This window comes from Channa argus, chromosome 17 (assembly GCF_033026475.1).
Source record: "Channa argus isolate prfri chromosome 17, Channa argus male v1.0, whole genome shotgun sequence".
Classification (NCBI taxonomy): Eukaryota; Metazoa; Chordata; class Actinopteri; order Anabantiformes; family Channidae; genus Channa; species Channa argus.
This window is the reverse complement of record NC_090213.1, coordinates 12,789,235-12,809,509: the sequence shown is the minus strand read 5'-3', so window position 1 is coordinate 12,809,509 and position 20,275 is coordinate 12,789,235. Positions and strand designations below refer to the sequence as shown.

The following is a 20,275-nucleotide window of genomic DNA, read 5'->3' as shown; positions in this document are numbered from 1 at the left end:
GTGTAAACACCAATATGTCTGAAGGGAGCTAAACTGGGAATCTTTCAGATATTTCCCTTGTTTCTGTCTTTCATACTTAATTTTCTTGACCTCCTTTCCTTCTTCTTTAGTTTACATCGCCAGGATATGCCATCACAAATTACTCCATATCTCCTTTAATTCCAATCTAATTTAGATTGCCCCCTTAAATTATGTTTACTATATCTTGCCATGTCTAATTTTAATTGCAGCTGGGATTGAAATTGCTCTGTCATCTTTACCAAAAGCAGCTTTTTCAACACCAGTGTTCATGTTTTGATCGTGCTATAGTTCAATTTTAGGTAACTTATTGTCTGACTTTCACCCCCATCCTCACGTCCTTTTTATCAGTGTCGGAACCAATCAGAACTTCCAAGAGAATCACAGCTTCAGCTTCTCTGCACACTACTCTCATGGCATCACCTCAGCTATTTACCACCCAGGCCACCGGTAAGTACGTTTTTACTAACAATCCAACAGCCTATCAGCCTGGTATGCTTGTACAATATAGTTGAAATAATGGATATTTGGAAAAATGAACATTTTTGCCAACATTTAGAGTTTAATCTGTCACTAGCAGCTTAATTAATGACCACATTCATTTGAAATCCTTTATTTCCTCTTGTGGTTGCCTCAGTCCATGCCTGTTTTTATTAGAGCAGTGTTTCATCAAGTGTGGTTTTCATACATTTATATTCAGACATCTTCAGACATCCTTATACATCTTTTGAATCAATTTTTCTCCTTAAACCCATCGCCGATAATACTACGTGATGCCGTGTACAGCTTAAATCATATGTTTGAAAGTTGCAGAGTGATTTCAAACACTTACATCATTTGACATCTAGGGGCAGTATGAGTGTCCTCCAACATGTCATCAATATGCTTGTAAATATGTATGATATTGATTACTGTAGTAGAACTAAGTTTAATGCATTAAAGTTCACTTTAGCCATCTGCACTTTACCTTGGGTAAGGTTGTTTAGCAGACAGGTTATGATAATGATATCATAGAGTGCATGGCATAAAACATCACCTTGGTAGAACTACAGAAAGATTCATGAGAGTTTCTTTCTAATACACACATCCCTACACAGGCATAAGATGTTACATTGTGGAGCAGGGCCAAGCGGCTTACTTAGGAATAAATGAAGCAATCACTTTAATGCAGTCCCTGCAGAAATAGACTATAGCAGTTCAGTCCTTGGCCTTCTTCCCCTCGTAGCATTCAGAGGGTTTGCCTAATTATGTCATGCTCACACCTAGTGACCTTACTGTTTTCGCAAAATTTCCCAAGTCTGCACAAAGCAGATTCAGTTTGGCTGGTAAAGCTTGGTTCGGAAGCTTAATGGATTTTGACAGATACTGGCAAGTGTTTGCTATCTGATAGTTAAAGTTAGATAGTTCTTGTATGAAAACTGGGTCAGCAACATAGAGAAAATGATAAAAATAAGAAAAAGCCAAGGTGAGCAACTGGAGATAATTTCGGTAGCTGAACTTTAAATGAAAACAATGCACTGATAAAGATTTTTATTTTTTTATTTTTAAGTGTTACTCAGATGGCATTATAAATACCTTGGAAATCTTTCCAGATGTACAGTTAGACATCATTTCAATATAAGAATTACTGAAAGAATGGATGCACTACACAAATAGACATACAGTATGAGCAGGCAACGATGTGGATTAAGGAAGCTAGTAACAGTGTAGCATCTGTTTTAGTGAAACCTCAGATCACAATATGTAGAAGAGGAGCATATGTCAGGTATGAGCTACTATATCAACACAAAACTGCTTTTCATCAGTTTACAAAGTCAATCTAAGGTCTTAGCTCTTACTATTTGTCAAATTTGCCTGCACCAGGGGGCAGTGTTGAGCTGAACATCCTCTCCTGCATTCCTTACCTTCCTGGCATCTTTTCTGTTTAACTTCAAAGAGAGACCTACAGATCTCTGTGGTCATTGTGGTGTTGTTTGTGTCTGAACTGTGGTCACTGATTCCAGACAGACGTTTACCTCTGATAAACAATAATGAATCCAAGACTTTGCTAAGTGGCATTACAGTAATTGCAATGCTCTCAACTCAGACTGAAGAATGACCTGGTAGTAACCACCTTGCCTGATATTTGCCATCCTTGTGAGGTTGTCCTAATTGATCTGTTGGCATACAGTCATGGAGGTTGTGACCATGAGCATTTTCATGCTTGTTTTTTTAGGTTGCTGCTGGTGGGTGGCTGTGAGGGGGGTGGTGACAGTATGTCCAAGGCCTTATGCTGTGGCATCACAGCCTGGAGGGCTCTGTCTGGCTCACCACACTACAAGCAGGTCACCAGCTATGAGGATGATATCAGTACGGTGAGGAGGCCACACAGTTGCGAATGCTTATACAAAATTATTCAAACTGTTCAGGGCACACAATTTTATGACCTGCTGTTTTGTCGATTAGAATCAGAAGAGAGGTTTCTTCAGGATCCCAAGCTTCAGGCTCTTTTCAAGACAAGCAGATGAAAAGGTTGTACAGGCGTGTTCTTTTTCGGTTTGCCTTGTTGCTAATTAGAGGTTTAAACGCAAATAACTGTAAAGCATTTTAATTATTTTGTGTGTGTGTGCATTTGTGCTGGCCAGGATGGTGTATTCCGCATGAGCCTGAGTCCTGATGGCACCCTGTTGGCTGTAATCCACTTCTCTGGTCGTCTGTCTCTCTGGGATGTCCCCTCTCTCAAACAAAGGGCCACATGGAGCCAAGACACACAGGTACACCTCTAGGCTGCATGTGTTTATGTGTCTTCATGCATGGTTTATTCAGAATAAATGTGTGTGCATTTCAGCTGTTTATCATTTTTGTACATTGGATGCTTGAATGACTGTATTCATGTCATTTCTTGTGTGTGTGTGTGTGTGTGTGTGTGTGTGTGCGTGCCATTAGAGAGTAAGTGAGATGGCTTAGGGAGAACCTATATTTGCCGAATGATTTGCCAATTTGTGATGTGTGAGTGTGTATGTTGTGCTTTATCACAGGACTGAGCTTGTAAGCTTCGTCCCTGTGTGTGCTGTAAGTGTAAACAGGGTTAGCAGATTAATTTCTTCACTCCTCTCTCCCTCTCTTTCTATTTTCCTTCTTTTGTGGTCTCTCCACCCTTCGGTCCTCCCTTCAGCCAGGATTTGAAGAGCTCAACCCAGAGTGGAAGACATCGCTGGAGAGAAGGAAGAAGATAAAAGGTAGTTCGGCCTGAAGGACTAAAGAGGAACGACCTTGTTGCTGACACAGCAGTGCACACTGGATAATATTCAATGATCTCTGACATGTCCTATTCATTCAATTATACAGTTATTTAGGCATACTACCTTATACCATATTCCACGCCTAGCAAAGGTTTTTCCTTAGGTGTCCATGCTTGTGTGTGTATTTCTGTATGTGTTGGTGTGTACAGAATGCCTGTTTGTGCAGCTGTACAGTCTTTTTTTGACAGTTTTGGGCCAGTACATTTGACAGCTGTGACAGCGTGTGTAAGCAATAATCGGTGTATAAGTCTTCATCTCATGCATGACAAGTGATAAATATGTCTGCAGAGAAAGACACCTATTCAAAAAGAGAACGCTTCAAAAAAAACTTTTCTACAATTCTCTTTTGGCTTTTCTCCTGCTTTGGTGTACAGTCAACTCACCTCCACTGCCCTTATGTTTCTGCATACGTGTCCCAGATAAGGAGCAGTACTACCCACTTATGGATGTCAGCTGGTGGAGTGATAATGTGTTGATTCTGGCCCGATGCTCTGGGTCTGTCACCGTCTCATCGGTCAGGACACTATGCAACCTCCTAGGCAAATCTTGTGAATGGTTTGAGCCCTCACCTCGAGTCACAGCTGCGCACGACGGGGGTTTTCTCAGCCTTGAGGTAAATGTCAAAATAGTGGTGTGCATGTATAGTTAATTAACCTCTGGGCTTTAATAGGGATATAATAAAATGAAGCCCAGTTTAGAGCCTATCAAGTAATGCACTGGCTGCCAAAAGATGGACATACTTGACTGTTCAAAAGTTTTGGAGGCATCTATTTTTTTGTTTTTATTATGAAAGACAGACCAAAAAAAAAACACTTGAGACCTGAGGATGCTCTTAACTCAGTGACAACACAGATTTGTGCATTGGTTTATGACAGTGAATTTTTTTTATATCCATGCATGTATTTTTAGTTTGCAAGCTTCTTTTTCTAAAAATGTATATTATAGTGATTAAATAGTCGTGATGAAATATATACCTGGTTCTTTAACCCCCACAAAGGCTATGTTATCACACCACCCTTCTCTTTTATTTCCATCATTCGCATGTTGTTATTTTTTGCTATCTGATAGCACTGAGAGAGAAATAGTACAATTTCTCCACCATCCAGATGCCAACTTTTGGGAAAGGTTTCATCAGCCTGCTTCAGCATAGAGTGGGGGATGGGTGAATAGCTGAATCTGTAGCAGAGTGTGTGCTAAACCTGCCCTGGGTATTGGGGTTTATACTGTGTATGCCTACACAGATGGAATAATTTGACCTTGTGTTATTACTATTACTCGTAGGTATATATTTCTTGCATGTGAAGGGTTTATTTAGTGCAGCACTATGGACACTGCCTCAGCTTCTCATTGATTGAGGGGCTTAATGTTTTACAGGTGCTAAATGTTTCATAACCCCTAGCTGGATGTAGAGCTCTGCCAGAGGGGCTAGAAGTTTTCTCTTGTGAGCTGAAACTCACAGGGGCATCACCGTAGAATATGACTACTTGCTGCAGCACCTGGAGAAAAAAATAGGCAAATAATTTTTCCCCAAGTGAGGCAATCACAAAACTAGAGAACAGGATAAGACAATCTTAAGAAACTACTTTTGACAGCTTGGATTTAGATTTTCTATTGAGCAGTATGACCTTGCTGCTGTGTTGTGTTCAGACAGCCTGCTGATCTGGGATGAGAGTGTGAAATGAACTGTGTCTACCGGCTTAAGCTCAGCTCAGTGTTAACTGTGCTGCATTGTGTGCTGCATTTTTAATTCAGTACTTCCTGCTGGCAAAGAAGTGTCCATACTCAGCATCAAAAAATCATTGTGGGCAAAGCTTGTAAATCTGACAGCCTCTGTTATTGGGAATGAATGTTTTTTAATTTTGCAGCCCTCACTTTATGAGTTGGGCCAACAAGACAGATGTATTTTTATGTAAAAAGACAACTGTGGTTTTATGGTCACTTCCAAGCCATATGTTAGTATATGCAGTATAATTTATCTTTACTGTTAAAACACTTCTGTATTTAGTCTCACTTTCAATTCTTTAAAACCTCTGCTTTCATTCTTCTGCTTCCATTTTTGTGACTGCACCTCTATCCCATTTATGATGCTATATTTTTAAATCCACAGTGTGAGGTGAAGCTGGCCCACAAGCGTGGGCGCCTGGAGAGCAACCTGAGTGGTGCGGGTAGTGAGGATGAGGAGGGCGACGATGGAGGAGACTCTGACTCAGACGAAGAGTCGTCAGCCAAGGCTCGCTACTTTAGCTACATCAAGCAGGGCTTGTATTATGTGACAGAGATGGAACGCTTTGCTCCATCACGTAAGCGGCCCCGCACTGTCACCAAGAACTACCGTCTGGTCAGTCTGAGATCAACAACACCAGAGGAACTGTACCAGAGGAAGGTATGAGGCTGGCACAGCTTGTAAATGTTCACTTGTACCGGCTGAGGATTGCTTTTCACGTGAAGCCCTAAACATGTGCATCTTGATTATATGGACAATAACTTAGATTGTTTTCCAAAATGTGCAATATATGTAAAATCTTTACATTGATTTTTAACTAACAGGTTTATATTTGAGCGAAATGTCTTAACAACTATTGGTTGTTGGTTTCACTCAGGATGAATTCTAATCATTTTGGTGACATCTGCATGGTAGCATATGAGGATGGCAGCATAATGACATTAGCATTTAGCACAAAGCACCACTGCACCTCATGGAGCCACTAGCACGACTATAGACTGTTACTGTTACCTAGTTTTAGTCTTTGAGGTGTGAACGAATAGTAAATTGGTTGGTTGTTTACTGAGGTGCATGGTGATATCACAGTATTCATATTTCATAACTCTTTCACATAATTGCTTTGACCTGTGTGGGCATGTGTTTTTATGTGACAATTCTGGTTGCAGTTGCAGCGTGTTAAGCCCAGTAGGAGTCCTCAGAATAAGGTAGCATATCCACAATTGGAGAGAAAATAACGAGTCACATTTTTGTTACTGTTTACTTATTCATTGTGGTACACACAACAAAATGATTATGTGCTTAGGCGAGAAAAGCTTTCGTCAGTGTTTATGCTGGAATAGTTTCTTGTTTCCATTTGAATGTTCTTTTAGCTCAGCAATCTAAACAACAATTCCGGTGCTGACATGCAGTTCTCTTTCTCACACAGAAATTTATTTTGACAAAGAAACACATAATACCTGTTTGATATTTTCAGAAATGCTCCAATCCTAATTATAGAGGCCCTTTAGTAAAGCCTTTATCACATTCAAACTGATAGATGAGTCACAGACTCCACGCTGTAATGCCAGTGATCATTTTTAAGAGCAGTTGTCAATTGTCTTCAATGGTGGATTTCTCATTTACCAAACTGTTCATTTCATTTAGCCACTTAATTTGGCAGCAGCTCATGAATGTCATATGAATCTTTTTGGTCATTGACTGAATTATAACAGACTCATCTGAAAAATTGGTTTCTGACAAAATAAATCTTGTGCCAGCTCAGTGATGTGCTATTGTTTTGTTGGATCAGCTCCAGAGTGCTGTTGAGGAGAAATGAAAACAAAGCAAGATGTTCAGTCTGCTTTAAGGCTATTTCTCAGTCCCGGGGGTTTCTCTGAAATGCTAATTGCTGCATTAGAAATATGGCTGTTGTTGCAACTCTCTACAAATTGCAGCAAAGACAACAGCATACTCTATCATAAAGTACAGTGAGTATCAGCTCTCAACAATCCCAAGTTTGAGCATGGTTCATCAGTCATTTTTATGACCTATCATCTACTGCCTTCTTCATCATTGTCATCATCATTAAAAGCCATTAGTCATCACCATCAATCCTAACAGTGGAGAGTTACACAGTAATATTTCATTACTATCTCTTTCTAACACTTGGTACCTGCGGCACTTCCCCAGCTGCTGCTGCAGGTCTCATGTTGGAATCCCCCCCCCCGACTCCCCTGTTCACACACACCACAAGTAGTCTTGTGTTGGTGGATATGTGCTGAGTGTCAGTGTACATATATGTATGGACATTTGGTTTATCATACATGGCAGTGGCTTTATACGTTTGGTTAGATCTGTACAGTACGACCATTCTACGTCACACTCTATCTCACTCACACACCAAAACCAGAATGACCTGATCTCTCTTCGGGGATTCACCTCAGTCAGGGCTTGCAGTTCGGTTCACTGTGAATAGACCAGAAGGAGTCATTCTAGGTTATTTCCACAAGTCAGCCTCTTCAAGTGTTAAGGAGTTTGATGATGCATTCGAAGACATAACCCTGCCTGTATGAGTAGCACACTGGCAGGGCTGCTAACAGTTTTATTAGCTGAATCCAGAGAGAGACGGAAGCAGTTTTTGATGTCCTCCTACGTGAGGTTTAACTGTGTGGGGTTCTTATTGCCCTCAAGGAACTACAGTCTGGATAATGTGTTGCTTTGTACTCCTACACACAGAAAGAAATGGATATCCTTTCTGTGTATGTGTGTGTATGTGTCAGTCAGCGTGCTCGTGCACATGCACTTTTACACACATTGTGTAAGTCTGCACAGACAAAGGTGTCATGATGCTGTTGGATTGAAGTGATTTAAACAAAATGCAAACATCAGCATGCGCACATATTTACAACCATGTTGATTGTCTTACTTATTCTCAATAATATGTCAGTGTGTTAAACTGTTGTAGTGGTTGTCATGTTCACCATTTCAGCTTTAGGTGTTTGTACTTGGCACTTTGATGTTCAGCATTAACATTCTAACTAGCAAATGGTAGCTTGTTAACACACTAAACTTAGATGGTGAACATGGTAAACATATTTGCCATAATGACTGGGAGTATGTTAGCATGCTAATGAAGCATTTAATTATTTGCAGCACAATTGTGCAGATTACAACTATTAGCATAGATAGACTTTTAGGCTTGTTATTACCTTACTGAGGCAGTAGTGATAGTATTTGATATAATATCTGCTCCCGATTTCTCCTTTGGGCTTTTTTCACCTCTGTCCATTTGATTTTCTTTCTTCAAATATCCACAATTTTTTGATTCCCTCAAAGCCATTCTCATTATCCCTCTGTAGCAGACCTACTTCACACTGAGTCACATTGCCTATTACTACTCAGATTGAAATCTGCATGTTCTTGCTGTTCCTATTGAAGCTTTTAGTATTCACTGAACACTCAGTATTTAGGAAGTGCCATAGCTTGTGCACAGGTTTTTTTTTAAAACCTTGGCTTCTTCACCATTTAGTGTGATGGTAAATTGGACCATCGACTTTTTGGGGCTTATGTGGTTTTAATTGATGTAATGCATTAATTCAATAATTAACTTAGTGCAAAAAGATTGAATCAGTAATATAACATTGAGATGATAATTGGATAGAAAAAATAAGTACAACACAGAAAATGAAATGAATAAATTAATATGCAGTCCTTTTTTTTTTTTTTCTTTCTTTTTTCTTTTTTTAGGATTCCCAACCTAAATTTTACAACAGTAAACAGACTACGCTACTTACTAAGACTCACTGTTGGCTCAATTCAAGCTTCTCATCCAATTAATTGTTTTTTTCATTTGCAAACACTTGTCTGCATTCCCTTCAAACCAAAGTTCATGTGCTTGTCTTTTCTGATCATACGCACTGATTTGAGTCTTGTCTGTTCTACAATGCAAAGAACATGTGGATGTGCACTGTACTGATCATGTCCTCGTTATGTGTGCATTGTGTATCTTTTTGTTTGTCTTAGATTGACAATGAAGAATATGGTGAAGCCCTGTCTCTTGCCCATGCGTATAATCTGGACTCTGATTTGGTCTACCAGAGACAGTGGAGGAAGAGTACTGTCAGCATTGCCTCAATACAGGATTATCTGGTAAGAAATGGAAGAAATAAGAGACATAGATGTGATAAAGTGAAATGATGATAAATGGTTATTCAGAGGTGAATAAGTAATAAATTATATTACAATTTTAGTGTTTATAACATTAAATTCTGGTAAGAAATATATTCACACATACTGTATCTTATGGTGAGTGGGAGCTTGCGTAAGTGTAGAACACCCCCCTACTTTATACTATCATTTTTGCCAATTTCTGGCACATTTTTAAACCCTCCACTCCTAATTACCCTAATCGTTTCCTTCTCCTTCCGTTCATATTCACATCCATCTAGAGCAAGATCCGTAAGCGCTCATGGGTGCTGCACGAGTGTGTGGAGCGTGTTCCAGAGAATGTTGATGCAGCCAAGGAGCTACTGCAGTATGGTCTCAAAGGCACCGACCTCGAGGCCCTCATAGCCATAGGAAACAGAGAGGATGGTGGCAGGTAGGGCAAGCCTGAGCACCAGTGCAATCCATACATAGTCCATAAAGTACAGAGGGTAAATCTGCCCACCTCATTTTATTGATTCACATTTATTCTTTAACTACATCATTTTATCACCGTCTTCTAGGTTTATCTTGCCAGGCGACATTGACCTCGATGAAATTCCTTATGAAGACATTCTGTCAGACGATGACGAGCTGGAGAAGAAGAAGGAGAAGGAGATCAGGAAGAGACGTGAGCTGCTAGCCAAGGTTGACTTCAGCAGGTACACACGCTGTTTGGTAGTCAGCTTGATAATTCAGTAAGCCGGCAGATGAAGACAGAAAGTCAGACCCTACAGAAATGCTGCCAGGGTTTTGAATGTACAGACAAAGGAGGATTTATTTAAACAAAATTACCAGCTCTGGATGGTGAGAGACCGTCCTTCATTTGGAGGACCCAGGCTCATTTGGCAAGCATCTGCATTGCCGGTGCTAGTTTCCCTTATTTTAAATGCTTTCTCCGTACAACACTCCTTTTGAGCGACTAAAACACCAGAATTCAACACCAATTTTTAAGTCTCAAGCAAAAAAAAGTCCTACTGAGGGCAACCTGTCAGTGACCCATGTGAATTGCGTGGTTGGCAGGTTGTTGATTAATGTGTGATAAGATTAAATGAATGTAATATAATAAACAGTATTACCTGTAATGCCGGGAATAGTGACTGTGCTGTTGAAAATACAGAAAAGAAGAGATCATGGTGAAGTTATTTTTGGTGTAAACGAGGAAACCAAGAGGAAATGAGAGCGAAAGCTGCCAAATTGAACACTGATTGTTTGATTAGGTCACACTCTGCAGAGGGGATCATAAAGACAGGCACATTAATGAGGATGAAGGATAGAGGGAGATTAGTGGGTAATCTGCTGGAGGTAATTTATGCCTTTGTTGTGGAGTACCCAGGGAAAGATTAATGAAAAACCCTTTAGTGATCACTAATCACCGCTCATATACTTATGCACACACACATGCAAATACACATGCTTATGTATCATGAAACACACTTGGATTTAAGTACATGCACATGTGTTTAAAATGACCAAAAATATGAAACTATTCAAATAAATTAGGCACCTTAAAATTGCATATCACTATTGTGTTTATGCAAGCAAGCATTACAGTTATTTTAAGCTTCAGTAGCGGGATTGTCTTGTTCTTTTTACACCAGGTACTTAACCAATGAGCCTCCAGGCTGCATTTGAATGAGGAAGAGCAGAAACAGTGTAATATAAATTTATTGTAACATTTGCCTCTCACTTATTTTTTTTGTCCCTGTTCCCATTTGATTTCTTTCTGTTTAGTTTATTGTGTAATAAAACAGTTTAGCTTCATTGCAGACTTGAAGTCCATTTTAGATAAAGAAAAGATGGAGGATAAGAAGAAGATATAAGGTAGTACAAAAGAATCGATAATTTGCGAACATTGAAGAAACCATTACATTAAATTCTCAGTGAATTACCTTTTTTAAATATGCCGATTTTTCTGCTTTCTCTGTCTTTGAGACACAATGTCTGCCAGGGAGTTCCCACAAGTGTCTCCCAAATGTGTTTGTATTTATAAATTCATATATGTCTGTGTGTGCATGCACAGGTGTGTGTGTTTGAATAGAGCGAAGCCCCACACTAATGGATCTAACCAGTTGCCTTGAGGCCTTCAGTCTGAAGCCTGAGACGGATAATAATTCTCTTAATTTCTTTTTAACTACACCACCATTACAGAAATGGCTTGATATCGATCACAGCTGCTCTGTGTGTGTGTGTTTGTGTTTGTGTGTGTGTGTGTGAAAGTAATGCTCCTGAGTGTTGATAAGTACTGTATTTACAGTGGACCCCTTCCCTTTTTTCACAGTTTATAATGTTGTAGATTTATTTTAAATGGAGCAAATTGCTATTTTTGTCACCATACATTTAATAACCCATAATTACAAGTAATTACAATAGTAAAACTTGTTTTTAGAACATTTCTTTAATTTCTTTTATGGGTTGTTGAGTGTAAATTGACAAAAAATATAAACTTTATCCTCTTAAAATTTGTCTGCCACACATCAAATTGTGGAAAGAGTGAGGAGGTCTGAAAACTTTCTGAAGTGAATTTTTTGTCCTTTTAATTTTTCAAATTGCCTGTATTTGTGTGTGTGCTTGAAAGTCAAGTGTTTAGTCACTGTAACTGTCACTGATGTAAGAAACATCAAAAACAAAAAGAGTCACGTTTTCAGTATTCAGAGTCAAACCAACTCATTCAACTCATTCAACTCTTCAACTTCTGGTATTGTCGGTTAAAATATTTTTAATTTCCACTCAGCACTTACGGGTTCCTTTTTTAACAGACACAAAAAATGTTGAATGTTAGGGTACTTATCCAGCCTCTCTTACTCTCTCTTACTACCAGCTGTACTCCTATAGGCAGTTTGTACACTACATTCAGCTATTCTGAAATGCATTGTCACATAAAATACAGACTTCCTCAGGGTTTGGTGTTGTTTGTCTTAGGTGGTTTAAAACAGTTTTTTTCAGCTGCATGCAGATAGCTCTATCTTTAAGCTTTTCAAATGTGTGTGTAACAAAGTATAATTCAGAATCTGCCAGAGGCCATTATAATGGCTGCTCTCTCATTAAAAATGGACAAGACTGCATATATGGTGTGTGTGTGTGTGTGTGTGTGTGTGTGTGTGTGTGTGTGTGTGTGTGTGTGTGTGTGTGTGTGTGTGTGTGTGTGTGTGTGTGTGTGTGTGTGTGTGTGTGTGTGTGTGTGTGTGTGTGTGTGTGTGTGTGTGTGTGTGTGTGTGTGTGTGTGTGTGTGGTAAGTTACTGAGAGAGAGAGAGACAGTGACAGAGAGAGAAAGCGAGAGAGGGCAAAAGGTGTGGAGGTCTGTGAGTGTGTAGTCTGCTGCAAGGTGTTTATGTTTTTATCTAATCAGATTCAGACCTTAATCAGAAGTCTCATTTGCTCCAGCATTGGTTGTGTGTGCGTGTTCAGACAATTGTAAATGCTTTGAAGTGCCCTCTATATGTGCATGTGCAGGTATGAACTGAAGTGTTTTTGTCTGTTTATGCAATCAGATTTTGTCTCTCACACTGTGATACAAACACTTTGATCACACCCCGCATTTCAGTGTGTGTGTGTGTGTGTTTGTATGAGTGTGTCAGCCTGTTTATGCATTTCAATCTCTGTCCATTAAAGCCATATTCAAGATGTCATTGGAGTCTGAAATACAAGATGCTCACAAACATACATACACTCATGCACTTGAGCCAGTCTTTACAATAGACAGCATGTGCGATGAAGTGTGATGAACAGTTTAATTCATGCACATTACATGTTAAACCTGACAGCCATTAAGCTTGATTTCTTAACCATGCTTCTTCCTTGAGTCACTGTTTATTCGAAGTGCAATTCAGGGAACTGGCCTTTAGTGAACAGCCAGGTTGTTCATTTTATGTGTAACATTGTACTACACAGTGTTTATGTTGTACCTCTGTAGAATTCAGCAGATTAGCAATTTAGAAGCAAGAGACATGAAGCAAACCAGTGTTGAACATTCAGCTGCCTCTAACCTGTAGGTGGCCATTTCCACAATGCCACCATGAATTGCACTCAGGGAAATTGTGTAAGACTTTTTAATTACATTTACATTTTTTACATTTAGTCATTTAACGGACGCTTTTATCCAAAGCGACTTACAAGTGAGGTACAAGGCAGCAAAAATCTAAGTCAAGGAGAAAACATCAAAGCAAAGTCCTATCAGAAAAGGGTTCACATTTCATGAGATGCAAGTGCAAGAAAGAGTAGAAAGACAGATTTTTTTTATTTCATTTAAATTTAGAAAAAATATATTGAAGTGCATAGGAGTTCTGGTTTCAGCAGTTTTCTGAATACTGTGAGTGAGTGGGATCATTGCGCTGAAGAGTTTTGCTTGGTGTCTTCTGTGTGGTGCTGGGACCAGCAGACGTCCTTGATTGGCAAAGTGCTGCATATGGGAGGGATTGTAGAATGGAGTGACGGAGTTGCGGTAAGTGGGCGCTGTTGAGGTGATTACCCTGTGAGCGAGAGATGGAGCTTTGAACCTGATGCGAGTAGCTACAGGAAGCCAGTGTAGAGATCGGAAAAGTAGTGTGACATGAGTTCTTTTGAATGATTAAAAATTTGGTGTGCTGCCGGATTTTGAAAAATCTCCAAATGTCTGATTGTGGATACCGTTAACCACATTAACAAAATGTTGCAGTAATCAAGACGAGATATGAACAGCGCCTGCACAATGAGTTGGGTTGTATATTCTGTGAGGTAGGGTCTGATCTTTCTGATGTAGAGGGCAAATCTACATGCTCTAGAGACTGAGGAGATGTGGTCCTTAAAGCTCAGTTGGTCGTCGATGATGACCCCGATTTCTGTCCGACTTAGTGGGGACAATCACGGTAGCTCCAATGTTAATGTAGGTGTTGTGTTGTGTCAAAGGTCTGGCTGGGATTAATGAATAATGGTAAATCTTGAAGTGTATACTTTTTTGTTAAATGAAATACAAAAGAGAAAAATCTCTGCAGTCATGCTAGCAGTTCAGTGAGGCTGTGCTTAAAGCTATAATGCAATATGTAACTTTTTTCTTTTCTTTTTTTTTCAAATGAATTAATAAAATAATGAATTAATAAGGACACATGCTGTAAAAAGTTTATGTGACCCAAATCTAATGTATTTAAATAGCACTATAAAAACAATGTCCCATTAACTAAAGTACTTCACATACACAAAAGTCAAATCATAGTAAATGTAAAAGAGGATCATTACAAAGGTTCAAACAACAAAATACAACAGAGAACCTAAAATCATATTTAACAGTAACAGCCTTTGAACATCATTGCAGCCGTGCTGAGACATTCCACTCTAAAAGTTGTTGAGTGGGGCTCCGTCTTGTATACAACTTAATGTCTTGATTGGTACCATTTCTTATGCTCTGCAATTTGTAATACCTGGAGAGCTGGGCTGGGAGAGGGAGGGCTGGGCAGAATGAAGTGGATTGATTTCGAGTCTTACGTTATTGCTAGCTTCATTTCCAAAATCTACATATTGTAGCTTTAGCGGTCTCCATCAGCACGTTTACCTTAAACGGGTTTTTAAGGTCATCATCTTTAGCATGAGTGTCAGTTTTGCATGTTAGAGTGTGAAATTTTGCAAATGAACCCAAATTTGGTTGAGGAGGTTGAGAACCTTTTTTCCAGATGAAGGCCCCACATAAAGTCATTAGGACGCAATGTCTGGTCAGGCCCAGCTAAAAATGCACACATTTTGTGCCCACACATTTACACATTTTACATTGCAGAAAATTACAGTTTTGTTCATGTTGAAATTTATGATTAAGACAAAATTCAAAACGACTAGGTGACATCAGAGGTCCAAAATTGATTTGTAATGTCTCATCTGCTCTCTGCCACTTCTCTCCCCTGCCACAGCTCACTTTTTTCCATCTCCAATTTCCTTTACTATGAAGAGACAAAGCAAAGCAATAATTACCACTGTTGCGAGTACTATAAGCCGCCTCTCTTTGATGTGCCAGGAAGTGTGTTGAGCCAGTGTTAATCTCTGTTAGTCTGTGTAGAGGAACCCTGATAAGGCCCGATAGTGCACTCTGTAATGAGGGATTATGGATTAAGACGGCGGTGGAGGGGTCAGATCGCCTTTGGTAACACTGTGGTTGATCCAGGCTAAATTTGCAGGTAGCTTTGGGCATTGCATTTACTGGTAAGGCATTTTCCTTGTGGGCTTAACTTGGAGTAGGGTTAAAAATGTTTTATTTTAGAGTTTATGTGAATGGAGGAGGCATACTTCACTTTAGTGATTCTCAGCCTTGTGGTGATTTTCCCTCGCGCATACCTTTAGTGATTGAACTGAAGGTTGATCCTATATAGCCTTGTGCCTTGGTGTGTGTGTGGTCATCCAATATATTTATGGCTGTGATTAAATGACATTGAAAATGGATTTGATTCTCACAGGGCAATAGCTCATATTATTGACAACTAGCATCCCATACATAACAACTCAATGGTTCTTCTGGACTTAAGGACTTGATTTGTTAAAAATTATTAGGTGGCATTGTAATCACCATTCCGAAGCATTTTTATAGAGGTCCCTGGGAGATTACTGTATAGAATCAGTTTACAATAATTGGAAAAAATAGAATGTGGTCAAATCTGGATGTTAGAGTTGGCTGTGATGAGCATTAACGTCTTGCTCAAATATTAATTTGAGTTTTTAATTGTAATGATGTGATGTGCTTGTGCAGGCATGCTGTTAATTCTTTTTTTCTGTGTGTGTCTACATGTGCATGCGTAGGCTGACTTTGGAGCAGAAGGAGCTGTGTCGCAGCCGTTTGAAACTACTCTCCTACCTGGACCGTCTGGCCACATATGAGGTACCAACAGTTACTTTGCATTGTGATAGTGATTTGGACCAGCTTTGGAAATCCTCCACATATAACTTTCATATTGAGATGCTGAAAGGTCTTAATAAAATAAAAAAAATGTCATTTAAATTTAGGCGGCAACTAAAGCGTATTTTCCATATAAATGAACCTGCTGGTTAATGTTTGCGCTTAATCAAATGTTTATAAAATGTCGATACCAGTGGTGGGTGTTGGGCCTGATCCTACCACTATGTACTTGGAATTGTACTCAAAAATCTTCTCCAATACTGCACCTGAATCTATGTTAGCCTCTGCAATTGGGGTGAGGTGGAAAAATATCTGTGAGTTAGAGCTATTTTAAAATAAGTGATGGTGACAAAAGTAAAGCCAAATGCAAGATTTGCTGTGCTTAAGTGTTACGATCTAGTTATTAACAGATGTCCTTGAGAAACACTAACATGTTTCTCAAGAACATTTTAACAACTACAGCTACACAGCACACTTGTTGCTGATCATGTAATGAGCTAGCCGGAAGAAGCTGCAAGGTGACATGTTTTGTTCGCTCACAGATTAGTAGTTATGTAAAAAAAATAGTGATAGTTTCGAGATTACTTTAACAACCTGTCTTCATGCACGGCACCATGAAATACCTCCTCCTTTGTCTACGGTTGAGTGCTCTTGAGCCACAAGCCACAAAATACACTAGTTTCATTACAGCACACATGGGAAAAATGTGAGCTGTGTAGATCAAAATAGAAGTATATCCATTCCATCAGAGTGCAGCTGATATATCCAGTCTATACACTTAAGGCCATTGAAAGTCTGCCGTAAGATAAAAAGCAGCTTCTATTAAGGAATGATTATTGAAAGTACTTCTAATGGTGTGTTGATTAGTCCAACTTGGAGCCAGTCGGCTCAGTGGAGTCTGAATGATGCTTTCCAGACTAATGTCTCCTTATAAAAACGGACCTCATGAGATTCCCACTCGCTTCTGTGAGACCTGACAGGAAGGAGAATGTTTTTGCACTAATATTTAAATTATAGTAAGTTCCAGCATCATTATGCATTTAATTACATGTTTTACAAACAGTAAGACACAAGCTAATGTTTTTGTTAAAATATTAAAACATTCTTTAGTGTTTAACTTGTTTTTTTCCAGTAGACTTCTTTATGCTTTCTCATTCCGCATTAAATCCCTCAAAAGCACAGAGGTTTTTCTCTGCCTTTTGTTGATATGATGTCTTTTGAAATATTGAAAAGTTGTAGAAGATATTTATGGAAGGCACATTTTAAGCACGGAAATGCTGTAAAAGTAGTTATGCTATGATAACCTTCTAGATGTTTTGACATGAGAAAATATGGTTTTATTATAATACTAATAGATCTACAGTGTATAAGCACTAGTGCAGCATTGATAGATAAATCCTAAAAGTGGAATTCTGACACTGGCAACTACTCAGCACTCTTAACACTCATTTTAGATTTACGATGAATTATGTTAACATGCACACCCTTCTCATCCACAATAAATCACAGAGGAGCGGAACCATACCTTCTCCTATGCTCGAGTGGAGAGATGAGATCTTACCCTGCTAGATATTAAACTCAGAATAATGTCTCTCTCTTTATTCGGACATTGTCATGGTAACTGCAGCACTCGTCAGATTCCTTCTGCCCCAATCCATTTTCTCTGGCTGTCTATGAATATGATATTAGGATTTTTATCATCCCGACTTGGGCTGGCTCTGTCCGCATTCTGCTCATTCAAAGGCTATCCATCAGATCCACACAACCTCACAGACATACACACTCTGGCATAGAGGGTGCTACAGAGCTTTTATACACACAGACACACACAAATTCCCCCAAGCCAAAGGCCAAGAAAACAAATGTTCCCTCCTGACGTGTGTGTGTGTGTGTTTGTGTGTGTGTGTGCGTGTGCGTGTGCTTGCATTTACACACACTTTCCTCAGATGGTTTCAACTAAAAGGACAAGACAGCTGTATGCTAAAAAGTTAAATAGCATTTCTGTTGGCTTAGCCTTAGTACATTAATTTGCAGCCAAATCTTTCACTCATTCATCATTAGTTTGACTTTCTATCAGCTCACACCATTCACTTTATAGAGAGAACCCCCTGCTTCAAAAATGTCTTTTCATTCACCACAGGTAGATTTCACTTTTGGCATCCAATCTTCCTCTCTCTCTTTTGTTTATGCTCTCCCTAGGAGATACTTGGGGGTCCTCACGCAGCGGAGCAGAAATACGATGCAGAGTTCTTCAAGAAGTTTCGCAGTCAAAATATTGTTTTGTCAGCAAGAAACTACGCTAGGGTAACATCACACTCTCACTTCCTTCACAATCCCGCACTAATCATCATAATTTGTTCAGTATAGCTGTCTGCAACACCATTTAGTACTAATGTGATATACACTCAGTTGGCAGTTAGTGTAGCTAGGCTACACAAAGCTTAAACTAATGCTGTCTTAATATAACAGTCCTGCAATAAATCCTCTCTACATGAAGGTGAAAATGCTTATTTTTTGTTGAATCAGTTTTAGAAAGATGATGATTCGTGGCTCTTTTATAATAAATCACCACGGAGTTGTATCTAATACATTCAGATAGCCATTCATTTTTTGATCTTTGTTAGAGTAATTTAATAACACAAGGTGCATTTTTTTGTTCAATATAAAAGCTAATTGAATAAATATTTTAGATATTTATTTTAGATTTGCATTTGTTTTCCCACAGGAGAGTAACGTGCAAGCTCTGGACATCCTGTTCACATATCACGGAGCTGAGCTCCTCCAGCATCGACTAGCCATTCTTTATAACTTCCCAGAAACCACCTCTCCACACGAGTACACCATCCTGCTGCCTGAAGCCTGGTGAGTGTTGTGGGAAAATTACAATGCTACCTAAAATATTTAGAAATGTGTTTTTTTGTGAATTGAGTGGTGCAGGTTGGCAGTGACACGTGGATGGTACCATATCACAAGTCTACAATGGGTCAAAGCAACTAGAAAGCCACTGATTATCCTGTGGAAATAAAGAGAAATTGTCAAGAAACTGTTATCCAAATTGCACCCTGTGTATTTTTAAAGGGTGAAGATTTACATTTTTGAATTTCAAATAAACATGAAAAATGTTGTTTTTGTCATTTCTGATCAATAGTGTAATTTAACTTTTGCTATAGAATAAAAATAACCCATTCAGATGTACTGATGTGGACACATTGAGTATGAAAGCACTTAAAAAGTTCAGTGGAAAAAAAGGCCATTTCAGTAACGTTAACTGTGAAAAGTCGAAACAATCAGAATCAAATCAGAAAATTTTGTCCTTTCCAAGGTCTGGAATCAATTTTTACATCTCTCTTGAATACACAAGTTGCACTTCTAACTACATTTCAGTGTTTTTGGTGGCACACACACAAGCACTAAGACACACGCAAGCTTTTTCTGAAAGTTTACTCACAGAGCCGTATTTCAGAGGCTGACACTGTCACACATAGCAATTAAATAAAAGGAAAGAAACTGATTGTACCTGATACATTTACATACGCTTTTAAACACCTTAAAATGATGCAGTGCTACAGTGGCTGCAACCATCTGCCCCCATCTTTTTGTGGTTTGGATCATGTTTTTACTTTACAGCACATTGAAGAAAGCTGAAAGGGAGGGAGTTTGGGAGAGGATACTTGAGAAGCAGATAGTGGAGGAGCTTTCCGAAGAAGTCGTTTCCACCTTTTTATGGTTCACTAATAGAAGTGACAGAATGGATTTACTGATGAGTGCAGCCAGTCATCCCTTGCGCCTTTGTGTTTCCTCCTCTTCCTCTTTTTTTCCCCTCATTCTCCTCGCCAATGTACCCTCGCCTTTTTCCCTTCTGTCACTTTTTTCCCCTTCCAATATGTAGTGCAATCAAATACCACATTTTCATTTATGCAAAACAACAACATGTATACATGATCGCAGTCCTCTGGAGGAAAGCAAAAAAAAAAAAAATCACACTGATAAATATTTGTTGTTATTGTTTCCAACGACATACACACACATTCCATCATTGCTTCTTTTTGTTAGCCATGGACGAGTTTTTCATGGAGATCAGGTGGCTGTTGCTCTGCAGTGAGCATCCATCATGGCTCTGCTGCTGTGGGGCAGTTTCCTATTTTTCCCAGCCTGCAACCACCAACTGCTGCTCCCACAGTGCTCGCCCTTCACTGCAGCAAATGGGACATGCTGGAGCC

At 39.2% G+C, this 20,275-nt stretch overlaps 1 protein-coding gene across 1 annotated transcript in view; it reads left to right on the top strand.

Moving 5' to 3' along the window:
• Window positions 1–20,275, top strand: part of nbas (NBAS subunit of NRZ tethering complex) — a 138,808-nt gene that overhangs the window by 12,322 nt on the left and 106,211 nt on the right. Inside the window, exons 9-21 of the mRNA XM_067481454.1 lie at window positions 370–468; window positions 2,234–2,372; window positions 2,464–2,529; window positions 2,643–2,771; window positions 3,173–3,236; window positions 3,719–3,912; window positions 5,407–5,682; window positions 9,025–9,150; window positions 9,450–9,601; window positions 9,729–9,866; window positions 15,959–16,037; window positions 18,255–18,359; window positions 18,781–18,917. Of these exons, the coding sequence (XP_067337555.1) occupies window positions 370–468; window positions 2,234–2,372; window positions 2,464–2,529; window positions 2,643–2,771; window positions 3,173–3,236; window positions 3,719–3,912; window positions 5,407–5,682; window positions 9,025–9,150; window positions 9,450–9,601; window positions 9,729–9,866; window positions 15,959–16,037; window positions 18,255–18,359; window positions 18,781–18,917 (1,704 nt within the window). The remainder of the gene's footprint in view (window positions 1–369; window positions 469–2,233; window positions 2,373–2,463; window positions 2,530–2,642; window positions 2,772–3,172; window positions 3,237–3,718; window positions 3,913–5,406; window positions 5,683–9,024; window positions 9,151–9,449; window positions 9,602–9,728; window positions 9,867–15,958; window positions 16,038–18,254; window positions 18,360–18,780; window positions 18,918–20,275) is intronic.